Source organism: Ursus americanus, chromosome 14 (assembly GCF_024610735.1).
Source record: "Ursus americanus isolate L20-20 chromosome 14, mUrsAme1.1.p, whole genome shotgun sequence".
NCBI classification, from domain to species: Eukaryota; Metazoa; Chordata; class Mammalia; order Carnivora; family Ursidae; genus Ursus; species Ursus americanus.
Window position 1 is genome coordinate 24668860 of NC_142140.1, and position 14575 is coordinate 24683434.

Consider the following 14575-nt stretch of genomic DNA (forward strand, 5'->3'; position numbering starts at 1 on the left):
CGTTATCTGGTGCTCTGTACCTCTCTCAACGACTCCAAGCTCCTCGAAAGCATGGACCCTCTTATTCGTCTTTGCATTGCTGTGAAAGGGACCAATGCCCAGCTCAAGAGTACGCAGGCAGTACACGTGTACTCCCAGCACCTGTCACGTATCTGTAAATGCAAGGGGCTGAGGCCTTGCTCCAGGCCTCGAAAGCTTAGTTCTAACTTGTTTTAAACATAGCACAGTGTGTGATTAAATACCAATAAGCAATGCGCACAAATGTTCGGTAAGTTTGGGTAAATCTTCAGGGCCTGGACTGGAAGACTTCAAGGAAGAAATAAAACAAAACCACAACTGAACTGGCTTTGGAAGATGCACAGTGTTTTGAGACGTGGAAGCTTATTTCAGAAAGCAGCCAAAGAACAGAGGCAGTGAGGAGCTATTCTGGCTGGAGGGAAAGAATTCTGGAAAAGTATAGGGGGAAGGGAACCGGAAAAAACAGTGAAGGACACAGTGTGGACAGCCACTTCATGTTTGAGACTTTCAGGAAGTTATACATTTCTGAGAACTTCAAAGAGACATTTAAGGAAGATTGCACAAATTCAATGTGTAGAATGGAGAGGAAAGCAGAGAAACTATCAAGACTTAGTCTAGGCATAAGAGGCCACAGGTTCCAAAACAACAGAGTCCACCAAAACTTGGTGAGTGATGTGATATGGACAGAGAGAAAGAGATCATGAGATGATCATCGAGGCCTGAGACCCACTGGGTCAGGTTAGTAGTATGGTTAACAGAAACAGAGGCGGCAGGAGGAAGCGATTTTAGAAAAAGGTAATACCTTTAATTGTAGGCAGAGTAAGTTACAGAGGACAGCGGCCAGTGTGCCCAGGCTCCCCCCGCCCTCGCAGCACAATGTGTATGCAACCTGCTCAAGTCCTTGCAGGGAAAAATCTAAGTACTATCCTCACATAAACATAATGGAGACGTTCTTCTTTATATTACAATCTCTCCGTGGCTGCAAAAGCAAACTTGAATGGATAAAATCATAAACACAAAAATAAAAGAGGTGGCCAAAACGGTCTACTTCTACAAAGCACTGTGAGTTCACATTTAGATGTTCAAACAAATTACTCCTATGTGAAAAGATGCTCAGCATTGCTGAGCCGTGAGAGAACTGCAAATTAAAACCACAATCAGATACCTGTACACAACTATTAGAATGGCTAACAACATTTCTGTAATCTAATGATATAACAAATGGTGACAGGGCAGCAGAGCAACCGGAACTCTCGCGCACGCTGCAAAGGGGCACAACCACTTTGGGAAACAGTATGACAGTTCAACTTATTCAACTTATTCAACTTATACTTTCCCTATGACCTCACTCCCAGGTACCTACCCAAGAGAAACAAAAACATATGTCCCCATACAAATACGTACATGCAAATTTATAGCAGCTTTATTCATAACCATGAAAAACTGGAAACTCAAATGTATATCAACTAGGGAAGGGACAAACAAACAGCAGTACCTCCATACAATGGGATACTACTCAGTGACCAAAAGGAACAAACTCCTGGTACAGGCAAAAATATGAATGAATCTCAAAAGCATATTAAGTGAAATAAGCCAGGCACAAAATGCTGTATGATGTATGATTTCTATGATATTCTGGAAAAGGGAAAACTGTAAATATTCTGTATTTTGGTAATGGTGGTAGTCATAAACATTTGTCAAAACTCAAAAAAACGAACATTCACAAAGGGTGAATGTTCCTGTATCAAAATTACTCAACCCACCTGACTTAAAAAAAAAAAAAAAAAAAGCTACAGCATTTTAGCATTGCTCAAAGACAACTGTTAAAGCGTAATATTATGATCTGTGACCACTCTGAAAAATTCTACACATTTCTTAACTAGCTAGAATACTACAAATGTCCTTAATGCTGAAAAGAAACAAACCTCATGCTTTTTCCCTCTTCAGGCCTCAAAACATTCCTATGCAAAGATAGGGTGTAAGGATGTTAGCGAGTGTGCAGAAGCTGCGTGAATGCGGGTTATTGAGACACTAATAAAGTGAGTCTTGTTTGCTGAACAGCTGTTGGCTCCATTGTCCTTTGGTCACACACAGAAAAGAAAAGCTGTTATGCTCATGGAATGTGACCTTCTCATTGGAGAGCTGTTACATCATGCCCAGAAACACTGCCCAAGAAATCCACTCTCACCATGCACCATGAAGAAAATGGTGAAAACAAAAACAATGACAGACCAAAGAAACTACATGCAAAGTCTGTGTATAAAATAAGCTGTGCTACTTAAAATCAGATCACTTGGAAGAAACATTTGTCGACATGGAATATTCCAGCGTTTCATTTTTATGAGTAATGTCTTGTCTCATCTTACTATCCTTAGCATATAACCTCGGAGTCCTTTTTTTTTTTTTCTTTTCAAAAAGCATTTTGTATGACCAGGCCTTGATTACTAATTCCATACAATTACGGGAGTAATTACTTTTTGTATTATCAAATGCCTACCTGGGTACTTTGCCATTTTACAGTTTGGTCCTTTTTAAACCATTTTCACTTGGACAAGGGTTTTCAGATTCTTCTGATCATCACGCATAACAACACACACGTTATGTCACAACCCAGCACAGAGACGTGTGTGTACGTGCACAAGCAACACTCAGGTTTTACAAAATAAGGCCTATCCTTACCACGTAAGATGCTCTCTACTACTTCTTTTTGTATTAGTCTTTAAAATGCTGTCAAATACCCACACGATCTATACCATGACCCACCGTTTTCAAAACCACTGCCCCAGAAGACTTAAAAAAAAGAAAACATTTCATCATGTTTTAAAGACAGGCTTTTAAAAATTCATTTAATTATTTGTTTTGAAACACACGAGTGACCTTCCCTGAGGCTGACTCACAAGTCATCACACTCTGTTCCCCCCTGGGGACTCCCACGCCTGGCTGGGGTGAGCAGCAGACACGAAGGAAGGGACGGTAAGCTCCCTCCGCTGCCAGCCACTACATGTGGGTGGGGGAGGGCTCGGCCAAGTCCACAAACACTGGGGGTTGCTTTCCAGTCACACACATTGTTATTCCTTAACCACTATACACACTCACAGAATGAAATAAAACTCAACCAGGAAGAAAAAGAGTTTCAGGAGAGAAGAAAGTAAAACAAAGCTTTTCCTTAACATCTGTGGACTTCAGTCATGCCTGCCGTGCTTAGTTTCCAGTACCACGGATATCAGAACAAGTTTAAAAAGACTGAACTGGCATGTAAATCACATGCAGAAAATATTTTTAACTATCAACAATTTTGAGTTTTTAAACTGTCAGTCAATATTATATTCTGCTAATCCACATGGAAAATGGTGGGCATGTGTGATAATCAGAGAGAAATTTTACATGAAGATTGGAAAACTTACTTTTAAGGACTCCCACAAGGGAAACTGGACCAATGAGAAAGGAATCTGAAAAGAAAAAAAATAAAATAAACTAGGCAGAAAAGACCAGAGTATGCCTAGGATTACTATCATGAACCTATAATTATTATTGAGAAATCTTAGTTCATTTTGACTTTATGTATATAATAAAGCTAACATTAAATTTATACATACGGTAGACATAGTTTTCAATTAAAAAAAAAAAGTTAAGCCACAACTGCCTGTAGAGTTCTACTAACTTTCTGAGCCCAAGGGACATAAAATGATGGTGTGAAACCCTTTTGAAACAGAAAGAGAAGCACAATACAGAGATCTGGCTACCGAAATGACAAAATAAATATTTCCTATCACAAGCAATAAAGACTTTAAAGACTTGACATTTTTCTGAAGAGCTAGAGCTGTCTACTCCTTAGCAGGCCAAGTGTTAGAGTTTAAAACAGAAACAGGGAGAAGGAGGGAGATGAAGGAGGAGAGGAAGGGAGAAGGATTAAGTGTGGGGGAGGAGGAGACAGTGGGGGGAGCAGGAAGAGGGAGAGGAGGAGGGGAAGGGAAGGAAAGAAGAGAAGGGAGAGCAAAGGAATGAAAAGGGAAAAAAGAAGGAGCAGAGAGGGAGGAAAGGACAGAGAGGAGGAGAGGGCAGGAGAGGGGGAGCCAGGGAGGAGTAAGGAAAGGACATACAAGGGAGGCACGGGAGGGATGCAGCAGGCAGGAAAGAGAAAAGAGGAGACACAGAGCCACTTACAAGAGGAGGGGACAGAGAATGGAAGAGCCATGTGGTGGTGGGAAAGGAGTGCAAGAGCACAAGCGGGCCTGAGGGCCGGCTGGTCCCCAGGGTAAGCCAAGAGAGGAGTCATCCGCAGTAAGCCCAATGGGACGCTGAGGACAATCCGCACACTCAGGGCAGAGTACTTGCGGTCAGCTGGTTCACAGGAAGAGCTAGAATTACGGAGCGCGTCTCCTGTCTCAGGCACTGTGCCGATGAGTACTTCCAGAGCTTTACTTCGTCCCTCTCAACAACCCTGTGCGACAGTGAGGTATGAGTCCTGTCCCCATGCTACAGATGCAGAAGAGGGGCAGGGACGCTGTATAACTGGACTAAAGACACCCTGGAAAGGCCGGACAACCTGACGCCAGAGCCCTGTCCACTCCTCTACCTAGAAGACATCTAAGTGCATTTATCTGAACATAAACTCACCCCCAGTACAATCTATTTGCTTTCCATGACATCTTCTAAAATTTGAAAACAGAACCACACCTTCCTATTTCCTAAGACAAAAATACCTGAACTCCAGTCAACGCCACCCACTCGCCTCTGTGACATCCAGTCACTGGCCAAAAGGGCTACAATGGGGCGATGCTGCTCGGAGCAGGCCCCGGCCTCGTTCTCTGTATTCAGCTCGGCTGCCGGGAAGAGTAGAATACGGACTTCGGATGTATTCTTCAATGAATATGGTGTGCGTGTGCGCCAGAGGCCACGATTTCGAAGGCATTCATGGTATTTACCTTCACATGAATCAAGGGCACTAAATTACTTCTGAAGTATCTACACTGAATCACAAATTAAAAGTCTAGCATCATCTGTCTCACTCTGCTACAGCGAATGATGGTCCTGAGTTTGAGAGTGACAGAGAAGAAAAATCTGTCTTCCCTTCAGGCAGGAAATGGCAGTAAGAGAAAAACAATCAGTGACGATAGTCTAGTTTAGGCTGACAAAGTAGAATCTCAGAGAAGTTTGCTGTCCTCACAGTAGGCAGCACCCCACCCTGTATGCAAATTCCACAACAGGAGAGAAATTTAGTTTAGTGTTTTTGTCACCCAAATGTGAAAGCTTCGGACAAAAAGTCCATTCTGAAACTGAAGTTCAATTAAATTAACTATCTAAACCCTCCAAACTGACTGTATTATAGTTTTCTAAAAGGTTCTCTAAATTTCAAAAAAACAACGTACAGTATGTAATAAAATACCCAAGAAGACTAACAGGTACTAGGATTATAGATGACTTTCATTGTCTTCTTTGTACTCTCCCCTCCCAGATGTAAATTTATCGCATTTTAACAAGAATGTAAATATTTCATATTTATATGATTAAAAAGGGCCTTATAACTTCACGTAATGGTCCATGGTAACATTCTTTACTTCTTGATTAAAATAACCTGGGGCGCCTGGGTGGCATAGTCGGTGAAGCATCCGACTTTTGGTTTCACCTCAGGTCAGGATCTCAGGGGCCTGGGATCCAGCCCCGCATCAGGCTCCACACTCAGCAGGGAATCTGCTTGAGATTCTCTCTCTCCCTTTTCCACTGCCCCACCACCCCTGCCCCACCCCTAGTGGCATGCACTTGCTCTCTTTCTCTCTCAAATAAATAAATAAATCTTAAAAAATAAAAACATAAGTAAATATAAATAACCTATAAAACTTCATTGTATGTTATCTGCACTTTTTTAGTACTTAATAGTATTAGATTTTGAGTTCTGTACATGAACATTTTGCCCATTTTCCTCTATTAAAAGCTATTCATTAAACTGTTCCTTCAAATTTAAAGAAGTAATTTAAAAATCACACAGTTGGAATGGCCAAACTATTCCATGGGGTATTTATCTTAAAAAGTGAGCCGACAGTAAATCCCAACTTTACTCTCTAAAACGGGATTAACTGACAGTCTAAGTTAATTAAATGCACTATAAATGCTTAAAATAATTAAATTTATTTCTGGTTTCTGGTAGTGAAATATCCCTCATAAGATAAACTCCTGATGTGTAAAAATTTTTCAAATATTCTTCAAGTCAAAATCCTATTGAATGCTTTTTGTCATTTACAAGATGAAGAAACAATAATGAAAATGTGTTCCACACATGTGGAAGGAGTACTGCCAGCAAATATGGCTCCACAGCTAAAACAAACACTTCTCCCAACTTCTCCAGAACATGGGCCTGTCAAAGAGCTAGCTCCCGCCCCATGTCTGGTTTGGAGTTACATAACAGTGATGTTTCTTCAAAACGTGGAATTTTAAACCCCAAACAGATGTAAGCTGTTATTCTAAAATGTTTTATAGATGAAGAAAATGAATAGCTGCACTCAGAGGTCTTATATTCCAGAACACAACATACTCCTTTTATTGCACCAAAAGTTACAAAATGGCTCACTGTTGCGACCTTTTTAATGCCTCCATTTAAGACGTTTTGTTTGAATAAGGTTGTTACGACCCAGAGCACTAATAAGTGAGCAGCAGTAAACCCAGCTACCATCAAAGAGGCAGATGCAGAGGGGGAAAAACCTGCGAAAATTCAACATGGATTCCACTTAGTAATAAACATAGCAGTAATGCCGTACAAGAGTGCATGTGAGAATTCCATGCGAAGCAGATAAAAATTAAATATAGGTGTGGTGAGAGGGGGAATGAGTGTTGGGCAAACTAATGAAATAAAGAATTTACAAAATTACATTATGAACATGCTCTACCTCTCATTAACTATTGGACCAGACTCATCACTTGAAGCCAATCAATGCTTTTAACCCAGTGATCTTAAAACAAGTATCCATAACCTTATGGTCCTTAAAATATAATGAAGTGATTTATAACAAACCAAGGGGATATAAAGATATGATTTCTAAGGTATTATTTATCCATAAAATTCTATTTTTCAATGGACAAATCACATTAGAGTATCAACACTTTAAAAATAAGACTTGATCAGAAGCCGCAGTGAACACAATACTACCATGAATGCTCTAGGAAGCATAAGAACAAGAAAGTGTGTTTTAAAAGCTGTAAAACCTATTGTACCTTGGCAGAAATAACCCAAAACTCTCTAGCAATAAGACAAGAACAAAAAAAAACCTGGAAACTTTTTGCTAAGACCTCAAATTAGAAAGGGTTTGCAGTACAGCATGGGATTGGTAGGCCTGCATGGATATCCCACTGGGTCCAAGAACCAGCCCATTCCAATTTTCAAGAGACCCTACAAGTGACCCACAGAGACATCTCCTTTTTGTTGCATTACAGTGTCCACATTTCTGTGACTGATTTAGGGTTTTCCACTTTAGTGTTGCATCGGTAACAAAGCCGTTCTCCTCTGAAATCACTGTGCCTTTTCCCTTTCAACCCCGTGGTAACAAAGGACAAATCAAGTTGAAGACCTAAGAACCTTGTGCCCCCCAAGTGACTACTGTTCCAAAATTTAAATTAAACAAAAAAAGTGAGAGCCATTCAAAGCTGGTCTGCTAGCATTTGACAGGACAGAAAAGAATTCCAACAGTCAATATACACTGATTTTTCAATTGAACAACCATAATCCATTTATATGTACTGTACGCAGAGAACAGAACATCTACCTAACAAAGGAAATTAACCTAAAAGTTGGAAAAATTTACACTGAATTATTCCTTAGGTTCAGAAGAGAGATTAACAAGTCCTAAAATATCTTTCCAAAAAAAGCACAAAAGGGACAAAAGAGTATCAAAATCTAATACAGAAAAGGAAACGTTGTGTAAGTGACTCTTAGGCAAATCTTCTAGAACTCAGCCAGGAGTTCTGAGGATATCACCAATCACTAATTCCGTGTGCTAGGCACAGCAAGTCTTTAATAAATGTGAGCACTGAAGGTAATGATTACATTTTCTTTCTCCGCATTCTACAGAATCATCACAGTAATAGCGTCTGGGTGGAAGGTACTCTCAGGGTATCAAGGTACACGTGAGTGTGCCAGTCACAAAGCACCATTAGGTAGCGAAGGTAACAGCAATGTCAAATTAGTCCATGGTCCACTACATTTCTGAAGTCCTAAAAACAAGTTCCACTGTTTTTACAAAGTGAAAAGTATATATATTTGATGCTACTAATGATAAAAAAAAAAAATCTCATCAAGATAAGAACACAAGATAACTTCCTCGATCTGATAAAGGACTCCTAAAAAATACATATAGCTAACACCGTTCTTCAGGGTGAAAGACTGAACGATTTCCTCTTAAGATCATCAAGGCAAAGGTATCTGTTCTCACTGCTATTCAACACTACACTGCAGGTGCTAGTCAGTGCAACCCAGAAAAAAAAAAAAAAAAGAAGAAGAAAGAGAAAGAAAGAAAGAAAGAAAGAAAGAAAGAAAGAAAGAAAGAAAGAAAGAAAGAAAGAAAGAAAAGGAAAGAAAAGAAAGAAAAGGAAAGAAACGACAACAAAAGGAAACAAAAAGCACAGAAATTGGAAAGAAGCTGTCCTTATTCACAAATGACATGATTAGTCATGCTGAAAATTCTAAAGAATCTTAAGGAATCAATATGCCAAAAAAATCAATAAAATTCCTAATTACTAGCAGCAAATTATGAAAAACAAATGTTTAAAAAAATCTGCTTAAAGGTGAATTAAAATTCAATTTAGGAAAAAAGTTAACCGAAGACTCACAGGACCAAGGTACTAAAAGTGACCAAATGAGGCACCTGGGTAGCTCAGTGGGTTAAGCATCCAACTCTTGATTTTTGGCTCTGGTCATGATCTCAGGGTTGTGAGATCAAGTCCCACATCAGGCTCCACAATCAGTGGGAGTCGGCTTGAGATTCTCTCTCTCCCTCTCCCTCTCCCTCTGCCCCCACCCCCTGCTTGCACCCCCTTCCCTAAATAAATAAATAAAATCTGGAAAAAAAAAAAAAAGATCCAGAATATATTTTTTAAAAAACTCTGATCGCTCAACATCAACAAAAACCTAATTTTTTAAATGGGCAAAGGATTTGAGTAGACATTTCTCATGAGAAGATATACAAATAGCCCACAACCATATGAAAAGATGTTCCATATTACTAATCATTAGAGAAATGCAAATCAAAACCACGGTGAAATATCACCTCAAATTCAGTAGGACATTACCAAAAAACTGAAAAAACACAAGAAAGGAACAAGTACGGACAAGGATATGGAGATTTGAAACCTTTGCGCGCTGTTGGTGCGAAGGTGCAACGATGCAGCCATTTGGAAGACAACACAGCAGTTCCTCAAAAAATTAAAAACAGAAGTATGTATGATCCAGCAATGCCACTACTGGGTATATACCCAAAAAGATTGACACTAAGGTCTCAGAGAAGTATCTGTATGTTCAAGTTCACAGCAGCATAATTCACAATAACCAAAAGGTGGAAGCAAGCTAAGTGTCCATCAATGAACAGATAAGACGTGTGTGTGCGTGTGTGTACAAACATGAGCCTTAAAAAGAAGGAGATTCTGACAAATGCTACAGAACGGATGAACCTTGGGGACATTATACTAAGTGAAATAAGCCAGTCACAAAAAGACAAATACTGTCTGATTCCACTGATGTGAAGAAACTAGAGTAGTGGAATCCATCAAAACAGAAAGTAGGATGGTGGTTGCCAGGAGACAGGGAGAAGAGGGAGATGGAGAGTTCTTATTTCATAAGTGCACAGTTTCAGTTCTGCAAGATGAAAGGAGTGTTGGAGCTCGGTTGCACAACAGTGTGAAAATACTTCACGCAACTGAACTGTATACCTAAAAATGTTTAAGATGATAAATGTTCATGTATTTTACCAAATTAAACTTTTTAAAAACTTTTTAAAGGCACTATTAATGAAAAGGCAAGCCACAGACTGAAAGAAAATATTCACAAAACGTATCTGACAACTTCTATTCAGAATATACAAGGAACTTTCAAACCTTATTAACTAAAAAGGGGGGGGGAGGAATTCAATTTTTAAAATGCACAGAAGACTTGCACAAGCACTTCACAAAGAAATATATACATAAATTGCTAACATAAGCACATGAAAAGGTATTCAACATCGTTAGTCATCAGGGAAATGCCAATTAAAACACACTGAGAAAAAAAGGTTGGTGGTTCCCGAAAAAGCTCAACACGGAATTACCATACGACGCAGCATTCTGTTCCCAGGTATACAGCCCAAATTACTGAACACAGGTCCTCAAACAGGTGCTTGTACACCAGTCTTCACCGCGGCATCATTCACTATAACCAAACCAAATCCAAGTGTCCATCAACAAATAAACCGAAAAAAAAAAAAAAAATGGGTGTTAGCCCCACGATGGAGCATTATTGTGCCATAAAAAGGACTGAAATTCTGACAAAGGTGACAACATGGGTGAACCATGAAAACATCATACAAGGTGAAATAAGCCAGACACAAAAGGACAAATAATGTATCATTCCACTTATATGAAATACCTAAAATAGGCAAATTCATAGAGACAGAAACTAGATTAGGGGTTACCAGGGGCTGGCGGGAGAGGGCAGTGGGGAGTTCTTACTCAAGGAGAACAGAGTTTCTGTCTGGGGTGATGCAAACATCTTGGGACCAGGTAATGGTGACAGTTGCATCAGCTTGGGAGTGATACTGAAGTATACACTTAATGTGGTTGAAGTGGCAAGTGTTATGTTTTGACTATTTTAGCACTGTTTAAAAACTATTCTTCAAAAAGTACACATTGACAAGCCACTGTACAACTGCTAATAGCTTGAAATCAGAAAGACCAACAAAACCATATAAGGGTAAGGATGTGCAGCAATCACAACTCTGTGTTGCTGGTAGGAACTTAAAATAGGACAATCACTTCCAAAAGGGATTTGCCACGTTATCGTTTGATCCAGAAATTCCATGCCTAGGGGCGCCTGGGTGGCACAGCGGTTAAGCGTCTGCCTTCGGCTCAGGGCGTGATCCTGGCGTTCTGGGATCGAGCCCCACATCAGGCTCTTCCACTATGAGCCTGTTTCTTCCTCTCCCACTCCCCCTGCTTGTGTTCCCTCTCTCGCTGGCTGTCTCTATCTCTGTCGAATAAATAAATAAAATCTTCAAAAAAAAAAAAAAGAAATTCCATGCCTAGGTATTTATCCAAGAGCAATGACAGTATATGTCCACAATTAAACTGTCATGAATGTCAGCACAGCTTTCATCACAATAGTTACTGTCCATCAACAAGAGAAAGGCTACAGAGAGTGTCATACAGTCAGAGTACTGGCAATAAAGTGGAAAAAACTATTGACACTTGCTATGACGTTAATGTTCCTCACACATGTCATGCTCAGCAAAGGAAGTCAGACATAAAAAGAGATCATATTGTGTGGCTGTTTTTACATAAAGTTCTAAGAAAAGGCAAAACCATCCCAGGTGGGAAGACTGACTGGGATGGAATACTAGAGAACATTCTAGGGTATGGAAATACTCAATATCATAACAGTGATGTGGGTTACATGAGTATATTCATCCTTCAAAAGTATACATCTATCATTTGTACATTTCAATGGATACAAATTTAATCTACAAATATACTATAAAAAATATGACTGTCATCCAAGTAAAGAGTGGGTGGTGATACAGATGAGTAAAAATGGTAGAATGCTGATACCTGTGGAAGCCCGGAGATGGGGACTTAGGCTTCATTGTACTATTCCATTTACCTTATGTTTTAATTTTCCCATAACAAAAAATGTGTATGGGTAAAGCATGATTACATTCTCATTCTTAAAATTCATACATAGAAGCCTAAAACACAAGGTCAAAGTGAGCTTCCCTACCTCCTTTTAACAAAAGTTAACTAACATTTGAGATGTATCGTCTCATTTATCCCAACATACTTCATTTTGGTTTGGGTTTTTTCATTAAACATTAGTATACAGAGTTCTAAAATTTGATTTTCTTCTAAACAGTATCACGGAGATATTGCCATGTTCATTAAAATAGATCTGTCATTTCTGACCAATGCATAGTATTTCATAATATTTATCCCCTGGTGATTTATTTCTAATTTTTTCTCATAAAACACTATTTTTGTTTATTTAATATTTCTAATACATAGCAGATTCTAGACACAGAATTATAAATATATTATTTACAAATATATTATTTCTGAACAAACTTACAACAGCGGGCTTAGAAGATGAAGGCCCAACATTAACCCTTCATTAGCACAATCGTCCTTAAAAATGCCCAGGGTTAATATCCAGGTCTCTCAGAACAGAAAGAAATCATCTTTAAGGTATCAAGTTTAATTTACCAAATCTATCAAAATGAAAAAAATCATAAAATCACACTGGCTTCTACACTGCAAGTGATTCTAACACACCATTCCACACTGACTCCTTGCAAATGTTCAACACTTGCATAAAGATTGAATCCTGCTTCCAGAGGTCTGTAAACATTGTTTACGTGGTGGGATTATGGTATCAAGAATTACCGACGTGTGTATGACTAAGCAGAATGTAACTATGAGGTCACAAGTAGACAGAAGTTGTGCCCTACCTAAAAAGAGGAACTATTTTTGTCAGTTGGGATTCTCAAGAATCAAGTTAGAAATGCTTTTAAAAATTTTCCATTTAGTGCAAGAAAGTTAAAAAAATCTATCTTTATATAAATATACACATATACACATACATACGGATTCCTTCAGTGATGCATTTATTTTCATTAGCTTCTTTAATGAACCGTGCGGATCGCTCCACAATTCCTACAATGATCACTCAGCAATTAGTCTGATTTTTGCTAATGAAACCTGAACTCCTCTTCTGGTGTATAAGAAGCAAATGAAGACGCTCCTTTTCAGTCACAGAGTCATTTCCAATATGTTAAGCCGTGCTGATTTAAGCCTTCTAAGAAAACAGCCGGAGAGTAGCTGAGGGAGGTGCTTGAGACTCGGAAATTTCACAACCAGAATTCCTGTCAAGATGTTAAACTCTGGCACGGGGTCAGGAAACAGATGTTTTCGGTGGGAATTTGCATGCAACTTTAATCCCTTACAAAACATAATCAGGTTGTTCTTCAGATTTTTTCTGCAGCTGAGACCGGCATTCGCATGTATAGTCAGTCGGCTTTCCCGCCTATGACTCCATCCTGCCCTTTCAGCCAGCACGGCTTAGCTCTACTAGGAACGCGAAAAATGGGGGTGAGGAAAAGTTGTAATCAACCCCTCAAGCAGTCCTACAGCAGAAGGCAGATTATTTTGTTTATTATTCTACCAACTGTCCTTGTTAGCTGAGGCACACGCTTATTTACCCAGGTCTTCCCCATATCCGAAGCAATCTGTTTTTTGGTAATAAAGATGTTCTAATTGATGGTTTCCCAAACTCTAAAAAAAACAAATAAAATAAATAGGTAAAATTTAAAAGACCAGCCAAGAGCAATATCTTTTGGGCGCTTATGCAGAATTACAACCTGAGAAGAATCATAAAAAAATAAAAAGAGGTTTGCATAGTGGTTAGGCCATGTGGGTGGCTCACTTGCTCCCTTGCTGCCTCCCCCCCACTGACCTACCTTCCTCTCTCAGGACACTCCCCCACTCCCGCCTCCCCAGAATAATGCAGCGCTAGTAAAAGCATACTTGAAAGCAGCCCCAAGAACATAAAATGACAACAAGGAGGCTGAGCAGCAGCCTGTTTACAAAATGGTCAGAAGAGAGGAGGGGCTGCAGAACCGAAGAGAAGAGGATAGTAGCTTGCTAAGGGCGGGAAGGGAGAGGCGTCTGCTTTACTCCGCACTGCAACCCAGTGCTTGGCAGAACAGAGCGCTCAGTGACTACTTATCCCATTAGTGAATGGAGGAAAAGCAAAGGAACGGAAGAGACGGTAGGCAATAAGGCTGGTGGCAGAATTAGAGTCGAGTCCAGCGTTTCTGGATCATTGTTCAAACGAATACTCTTTCCTTCTACCATTATAGATTTACAAATATTTGTTAGAGCAATGTGCTGAGAGCTGATCAGTAAGGGAAAAAAAAGTGAGTACCAATCAGATGCTAAAAAGATAAAATACAAACACAGATCCCATTAATTTCATCTATTAGTCAGTTAAGTCAAAAGCCAGATAAATATGCATATACACATCCCAGGAAATAAAAGCTTTGCATGGCCACTCTATAAATGTACCCCCAAATGTACCTCCAATGAACTCTTATTCACTCCTAACAGAAAACAGCATTCGAGCCCACATGGTGAGAACTATAAATCATCTACTTTGTACAATTAAAGAGAAGCCATGCTTCCAGAAGAGTAACTTTGGGTGGAGTTTAGGGCATCAGATAAATGACTGTCATAAACTGCCACAGGCACTGCCCTCAGTTTTCTCGTTTCCTTATCCTCAGTTCTGTTACACGCGCTGCACCCTACTATGTAACTGTGAGCACTCTCCACAGGC

General features: G+C 39.6%; 1 protein-coding gene across 7 annotated transcripts in view; it reads right to left on the reverse strand.

Moving 5' to 3' along the window:
* The window catches only part of SLC25A26 (solute carrier family 25 member 26), a 127896-nt gene that overhangs the window by 27752 nt on the left and 85569 nt on the right, over positions 1-14575 (reverse strand). For 6 of the 7 annotated variants that reach the window (XM_087866867.1, XM_087866865.1, XM_087866866.1 and 3 more), the window contains one exon: positions 3423-3467. The exons of the other annotated variant lie outside the window; for it this stretch is intronic. In XM_087866867.1, the coding sequence (XP_087722993.1) occupies positions 3423-3467 (45 nt within the window). The remainder of the gene's footprint in view (positions 1-3422; positions 3468-14575) is intronic. 7 annotated transcript variants of the gene reach the window in all.